General features: G+C 28.8%; 1 protein-coding gene across 1 annotated transcript in view; it reads right to left on the bottom strand.

Annotated features, from left to right (window-relative positions):
* Positions 1-498: 498 nt before the first annotated feature.
* LOC111626595 (acidic leucine-rich nuclear phosphoprotein 32 family member B-like) overlaps positions 499-8,428 on the bottom strand; it is a 46,067-nt gene continuing 38,137 nt past the window's right edge. Inside the window, exons 2-3 of the mRNA XM_023370030.1 lie at positions 599-936; positions 499-522 (exon numbers count right to left, since the gene is read on the bottom strand). Of these exons, the coding sequence (XP_023225798.1) occupies positions 499-522; positions 599-936 (362 nt within the window). The remainder of the gene's footprint in view (positions 523-598; positions 937-8,428) is intronic.

The raw sequence follows: 8,428 nt of genomic DNA, 5'->3' as shown, positions 1-8,428 counted from the left end.
TAATGCTGCTAGATGCAAATTGGAAATTCCCAATTTTATCAAACATATCAAGTACTTTCACCATTTATTTCCATACAACTATTTCTATGATTTCATTCATTCTGATTGGCTGTGCTTAAGAGTTCTGCCACAAGTTATTCTCAACATAATTTTTCTTTATCCCATCTTTTAGGCTTTCCATTTCTTTCAGATCATTTTTTTTTATCAGTCTACTCAGAAAATGGGTTGTGTGGAACAATCTCTACATGAAGATTTTCTACACTTTAAACACATTTGTAGTCAGTTACTTTTTAATATATCATCTATTTTTACTTATATATACTTTTTTTATCATGTGTATTGATTTTTATTCTTTGTTATTTGTATTTTAATCTTTTGTTACAAGAGTTATTTTTGGGGAGAATATCAATTGTCTTGTGATATTTCCTTTTGTATATGCAATAAATAAATAAATAAATAGTTTTTCCAAAAATTTTCAATCAAATAATTTTCCAATTTTCATTTAAGATCATCAGCAATATTCTGCATTTAGTGAAATTATAATACAAAATATATTTTAATTTCATGTTTTCAATGTAGCATTTAAAATTTTTCTTACCTCAGCACTGTCAGACATGACTTTCTTTTTCTTCTTCTTCTTTCCTTTCTTTCGTTCACCATCGCCTTTTGTTTTGCGCTTTTTCCCTTTTTCTTTCTTTGGTTTTGGAGGGGTTTCAGGTTCTTCTAATTCTTCTACTTCTTCCTCTTCATCAATTTCATCATCAACATGTGGAACATCTTGTTCTTCAGGCTGTTCAATACTTTGTTCTTCTTCTTCCATTTCTGGTTCTCCTTCGTCTTTTACTTCCATATCTTCTTCCATATCTTCTTGATCATCAGGAATTGTTCCTTCATCTTCTCCATCATCATCAACATCATCACCTTCTCCATCACTTCCTACAAAAAAAGAAAAAAAAAATGTTATTACATCATTTAAATTTAATACAGATATTACAGAAATTTTATATATTATTAATTTTAATATTTATTAAAAAGAAAAAGATTAATACGATAAAGTATTCTTCAGATTATAGATAATTTTACTATTATATACAATTAGAAAGTACATAACTAATTTAAACTGCCTACAATAAAACTATGACTATTATCTTAAAATTCTAAAGAAACCAAGCAATGAGAAGAACTTAATTTTACATCTTTCAAAATGTTTGATCTTTGTTAAAAGTATATAATTTTTTTATGAAATAAATTTACAATATTAGCAAAACTCAGTTTTATGCAAGTTGAAACCCAACTATATTACAAAAAACAAAAACCACATTCAAAAAGAATTTTTTGATATACTCATATATCTTACAACAGGAGATTTTGCTACAAAAGTTTCAAAAATAAAAATTTGTATATACTAGAATTTAAGTTTGGTTTATTTGTATACAGCAACATGACTTGTGAATAATTTGCCAAGGGATAGATGTCTTTCAAAAGGACTTTCTATGGGAAACTGGCCCCTATTTAGATGTTATTAACATGAATAAACTCAAAACTCCACAGACAGTTCATTGGTGAGGCATGAAGCCACAACCAATCACCAGTGTTTAGTGGTTTTATCCACTTGGCCACTGGCAAGCCTTAAAATTTAAGAAAATATTCTTCAATTATACAATACAGTAAATTCAAGTACACGGTGATTCAAAAGTCACAGAAATTTTAAAAAATTAATAACTCTCAAACTATTTACAACAACATGATGCAGTTTTCACAGAAATGCTTAGAAAGAAGCAGGATTTTTTTAGGTGTAATAAAAATTTTAGTACCAAAATAGTTACCAAAATTTGTGAAAACCTTCATCTTACTGTAAATAGTTCATGAATTATTATTATTTAAAATTCCTGTGACTTTTGAATCATCCTGTATTTCTATTCTTAGTAACTTATAGAAGTAAAAACAAATATCTTCAAAATATTTAATTTTCTTCTTAACTCAAAAATATTGCTATTTGAAACATTTACTAGAATATTGTTTGTTCTGCTTTTATAAATGATTTATGCAGTAATATTTCAAATTATTATAAAAACACACAATACTGTAGAGAGAAAATAAAATACAAAAAATTTTAAAAGTTATCCAAGTAGAAATTAAAAAATATATAAATATATATATTAAAAAGAAACTAAGTACAGTAAGATCTTGTTTAGCGCTTCCTTAATTAATGCTGATTCAATATAAAGCAGTCTGCCCAAAGCCTTAAAAATAGCTCAAAATTTACATTGATTCAAATTATCATGGCATTTCGTTGATTTGTATATAATATGATTATTCGCGAACATGAGCCAATCAGCAAAACGTGACAATTCATTGTAGCACTGTACTTCCCCTAAACCTATGTTTGGTGCAATTTTGAAAAAAAAATATAACATTATGAATGCCATAGGCAATATTGACTTTGCATGGCCAGAATTAACTGATGAATGCATGAATGGAGTGTGGAAGAAGGTATGGCTGAAGGTATCCAAGGATTCTCAATGAGAAGAGCCTATTGTTGACCAAATTGTCAACCTAATCAATACAGTAGAACTAGGAGATGTAAATGAGCAGGATATTGAGGAGTTACTGCAGGTTTCTTATCAACAACAACCTTCAAGAATAGCAGATTGGCAATAATGATTCTGAAAACGAAGAACCCAAAGAATGATAACTGAAATCATTGATCAAATTGTAGCAAATGATCCAGATTTTGAAAGGAGCAGAATAGCAAGGCAAGGTGTTTGAATGCAGTCTCCTGCAACCGACAATTGCTTAAAGAAAGAAAAATAAAAAGGCAACAAATGACACTAGATGAGTTCATAAAAAAAAAACAAAACAAAAAAAAAACAAGAATTTCAGGGATTTCAGAAGAGCCAGAACCTTCATCACAAAATGAACTTTATACAGTAGAGCATTGATTATCCAAATGTCGATCAACCGAAACATCAATTGATCAAAAGCTTTCCAATCGGCAAATTTAAATTTCCACTGATGCTGTGGCAGTGCAATCTTTGGCTATGTCTTGGGCTACTCCAATATTATTTTTGTTGATGTGTATGTTTTAGCTGGCAGCACTGGCGCAACCATGAGAGGATACTTAAGGACGTGCCAAGATTTGAACGAACTTCAACATGGGATAGGTTAATATATTTTTTTTTGTACATAATCGGTTATCCAAAAAATCGATTTTCTGAACAATCCCAGTTCCCAATTGATTTGGATAATTGATACTCTACTGTATTTCTGTGTGCATATGTTTGTGTTATGTAGCATATATTGATATTATTATGCAAATTAATATAAAAATAACTTAAAATTAAAGTAAAATTAATTTATTTTTAGTTGCATGTTCCCTTTTTCTGTTTACTATGGGTTAAAATGACCTTGTTTTAATGCTGTTTCATTTAGCACTGTCATCTAGGAACACATACTAAGCACTATGTATATGGCAAAGGGGACAATCATCAAAAACTGTACTTTTTACATTATTGTGTTAGAATCCCTTCTTAAAACACTGGACTTTTGGCTTAATGTTTGAACCATCCCAAAAATACAAAAGTATAAGTTAAAGTAAACCAATCATCATTCACTATAGTTTAGTGCAAGAATATTTATTGGCTAACTTTAATTCTAACTTTTGATTGTGAATGCAGACAAAGAATGACCTACTTTCATACACATCATGGGGTTTGGCCATAACACAGTAGAAGCAGCAGGATAATTACAAATAAGGCCCAACATATCAGAAACAGATTTTTTTGAGAGAACAAAGTCTAAATTTGATCCTGAGCCCCTCAGAGCAGTATGATGATGCTTAACCAACCTCAGTCATCCTTAAATTCAGATTAATAATTAAATCAATTTTGAAATTACTGGCATAATAATAATGGCTCAATCACCTATTTTAAAACAAATTGCATTAAGTAATCGATATGTATATATCAATGGTGTGGTTTTCTTTATATTCCTTTTAAAATCAATTTTTCAAAAAATATTTCCTCAAAAAATTGATGAAACTTCATGGGTTAATTCTACAGAAATAACCATCGTTTTTTTGCCTGGACCGCATTTAATCAGAGACAAAAGCTTATCTTCGTATTCTTTATTTTCTTACTTACTATGCATTTTGGGTTGAATATTTTCATATCACTTGCACCCCTCTTCAGGTTTTTTACACTTCTATATATTGGTAAATTCAATTATTACATTTGTTTTTACAGTAAATTACAACAATAGGATATATTTATACAATAGTTAACTAACCTGTTTTAAGTTAAGCAAAATAATGATGGTTATTTCTGTAGAATTAACCCATGAAGTTTCATCAATTTTTTGAGGAAATATTTTTTGAAAAATTGATTTTAAAAGGAATACAAATTGCATTGTTTAACTTAATATACAGCCTGAAAATAATCTGACATTTTAGATTTCTGACTGGCTTTAAGATTTTGGCTTTGTTTATATTATGTATTTTTATGTCTAATTTATAGTAGAAAAATTAAGAAGTGATACAACTTCTTATAAACACTAAAAAGAAAAATACATCATAAAAATAGCTATATTGAATTTTAAAACAATTGTAAAATTAAAAACTTATTTTGCAAAGTTTATTAAAACAAAAATAACAATGAGAATATTATTAGAGCTCTAGGACAATGATGATTAACATTCCAGAAAAATTCCATTACAGATTAAGAAGAAACATATACAATGTTGCTAACAAGTTCAACCAAGAACTTTATTAATTATATTAATAAATTTAAATTTGAATTATCTGACTTGGACTCCAATACAGCAAGACTTTAATTAAAAGGATAAATGAAAATCCTACTTTGAATACATTAAGATTTCATTCTCCATCTTAAGTTAATAAAATTCATAGCATTTTCAGTATATCATTTTGCTTTGATATACAATTCAATCTTCATACAGTAAAACTCTGAGTAAAGCCTCAACTAAGGTTCCACATTATCCAAGACAAACATGTATATATATGAATATACTACTTTTCTTATTGTTTCAAACTTTTATAAATTACAGTATAACATGTATTTTTACTACAGAGTAAAGAAAGAGAAACAAATCATTTTATATCTTTTAACTTCAATAAAACAAATCATAAAATGCAACAAATTAACAAAGCAACATAAAGTTTACAGATACTTTTTTAAATAGTAACTGCAAAGCTTTACAAGGTTAGTACGATGTATCTGTAATTATCGCTTTGTTTGTTGGATGGATTTGATAAAAAAAAAAGTCTGTATGTTACTCTGCTAATTTGGACTTAAACCAGTTTTAAGAGGTGTTTATTACACATTTTTGTTTTTAAAACTATTGTACAAGGATTGATCAAATGAAACCCATTTGAGTAAATATATTAAGACAAACAACCTAGTACATCTATCGGTATGGAATAATTAAACAAAGCAATACATGAGGAAGTCGAAATGCACTTTGTTCATTAAAAAAAGGCATCATAGGCATTCAGACATGCATCCCACTGCTTGGGGAGAGAATGGATACCATCTGTGAAGAACAATGTTGGTTGGTCCTTGAACCATTCGATGACTGCTTCCTTGACTTCTGCAGTGGAGAGTGTGTTGTTCCTTAAGAGTTTTTTTTTTAAAGATCTGAACAAATGAAAGTCACATGATAACAGATTGAGAATGTAGGAAGGATGGTGCAGAACCTCCCAACCTTTACACACTAAAGCATCCTGTGAAATATTTGCAACATGCAGTTGAGCATTGTCATGCAACAAAATCACATCACACAATAGCATGCCTGGTCACTTATTCTTTACAGCTTTATGCAGCTTGTCCAATGTTGGATTGTAGCAATTTAGCATTGGGGCTCAAGTGGGAGTCTAAAGTCCACCAGAAATGGCCCTGCAATGTCAAAAAACTGCAGTCATCATAACCTTACAGGCTGGAAAGGCCTATGACTTGAATTTTTTGTGTATTGTTGAGTGCATGCTTGATCCTCTACTGGTTGGCTCAAAGTGGTGGCATCATGTTTCAACCTTGGATGGATTTCAATTAACTCGGGCCATGTTTTCACTACTCTACACCAAAAACAAAATGTGCACGACAACTGAACTTACCTGCTTGTTAATTGGTATATGCTTATCATGTCACATCACCTCATTCTCCACGCCTTTCGCCAGATCATGTGACACATTATGAATTGATTTCATTTAAATCAATCTTTATCCATATATTAGCTGTATAATAAATAATGTAAAAAAATCTTTCTATACAATTAAATTCACTGAGGTGTAAAAAAGAGGCTTAAAACAGACATATAAGTCCTTTATATTCATAATTTAAATTTAATCCAAAATTTTCAGTGCCATCCATTTTATCCATAAAAAGAAATGAAATCTTATTCCACATCATCTCATCACATCAAGTTCCAGACCTTGCACCCTCCAGTTATTACTTCTTCAGCCCCCTAAAGGAATATCTGAACAAAAAAAGATTTGACACTAATGAACAAGAGGTACAAACTTCCAGATCCCCAGCACAAGTGTATTGATTGCAAAAGAAAATTATGTTGAAAAGCAGAACTTTCAGTTTAAGTAAGCAAATCAAAGTTTTCATCATATTTACAAAAAATAATTCATATTTGCCCAAATCTTAGTTTCTCCAACTTCATGCTATACATCTTCATTAAATTTTATATTTTTCTTCAACTTTTAAGATTTAATATTATAATTTCATAAAACTATCTCTGAACTCTTCCATTTCATCAATTAAATTAAATTAAAACACAACCTTGAATAGCAGCATAAAGATTTATTCACTTTGAAAAACTAACGTTTTCTATCATTTGAAGGTTTTCAAAGTTGTGTGTGATTGAGTACATAATGTAGCAGCTATGCTTTTGAAATCATAATTATTATACAAAAATATGCATTAAATGTTCTAATAATAAAAATACAAAACTTGAATATAAAAAGGGTCACTCTGTAAGACCATAACAAAGACCACAATAGTCATAATAAAGAAAATATTTTAAATTTCTTCAAAGATCTAAATTAAAGCTCCATTACTTGTTTACTCATATACAGACTATAATATGCAATATAAAAAACATTAAAAATTTACAAAATATTAAAAATTAAATTTGTAAAATTTGCCAAGTTGAAAAGGAAATTTTTAATGTTTTTGATATTTTTTTTGATAAAGGAAACTTTTCATCAAAAGGGACTGAACTTTTCCAACTGAGAAAAGTTTATTTCCACTGTGGAATCAATGAAATCGCATTTTTATGTTTTTTGAAATTTGAAAAATTACTCAATGCTGTTTCTTGTGTAGAATGCAAAAAAACACAATTTGATACTCTTGAATAATGTTTTAAAATGATTCTTCAAAATATAATGAAAAATTCTCCCAATTACAAAAGTAAAACAAATGATCACATTGATTCCACAATGGAAGGACTCTCCCCTTGATCCTTTAGACCAGGAGTCGCCAAAGTGGTCGATAGAGACCCTCAAGGGTTGATCATCAAGCTTAAGCTAAGGATAAGGGAGAGCTATGGATCAAGCTTATCTGTCTCACTGATTGTCAGTTACAAAAATTATTATTAACAAATATACAATAAATTTAAAAAAATGCAAAATTAAAAGAACTGAATTAAAATAGCAAGTACTTTGTTTCGCTTGTAACACAAACTTTTTAGTGGAGGTCGATGTGAGGTTTCAAAAACTTGTAGGGTGTCGACGATCAAAAAAGTTTGGCGACCCTTGCTTTAGACAAAGATTGGAAGAGGCAGAAGTAAAGTCAACTTTTATGTAGCCAAATGAATGTTCATTATGAATTTCAAGTTATGTCAATTATAGAACAAAGCTTATGTTGTTATGTTTCTGTAGTCAAAACATTAAAACTAACAGAAAATTTTAATATAAATGAAAGATTTTATTTTATTTTTATTTGTTTACTACAATACCACCAGTTGTGTTTGGATTATGCCTCTAGAATAGTTGAAGAAAAAAAATTAGTGGTCAAACAGGTTACAAGACAAAAATAGCACAAATTTTCTTCAATTTAATGTAAAATCATTAATTTAAAAAATTACACAATTAATATGACTCATTTAAGTGTTATCTAAACTACAAGCTGAATGAGGAGAAAAATTGCAAATGACTAGTTTTTTCCTTTTTTCAAAGGCTATGAATATTAATTCTAAAATGCATGAAATATACAAACAACGAAAATATTTTGATTATTAAAATTTTCTGAATAATTTATTTAATGCTTCAAATGTGTTAATGTTTTTTTTTAAATCATGACTACATTCTTAAATTATTGCAATATAATTTTGTTGATAAAAGGTCTAATAAATTTTCTTTTCCATTTTCATTATTGTTCTGAATAATAATAATAATAACCATTATTAA

The sequence above is a fragment of the Centruroides sculpturatus genome, unplaced genomic scaffold (genome assembly GCF_000671375.1).
Source record: "Centruroides sculpturatus isolate CEXI.00-Female unplaced genomic scaffold, Cexi_2.0 scaffold304, whole genome shotgun sequence".
Lineage (NCBI taxonomy): Eukaryota > Metazoa > Arthropoda > Arachnida > Scorpiones > Buthidae > Centruroides > Centruroides sculpturatus.
This window is presented reverse-complemented; position numbering and strand designations above follow the sequence as displayed.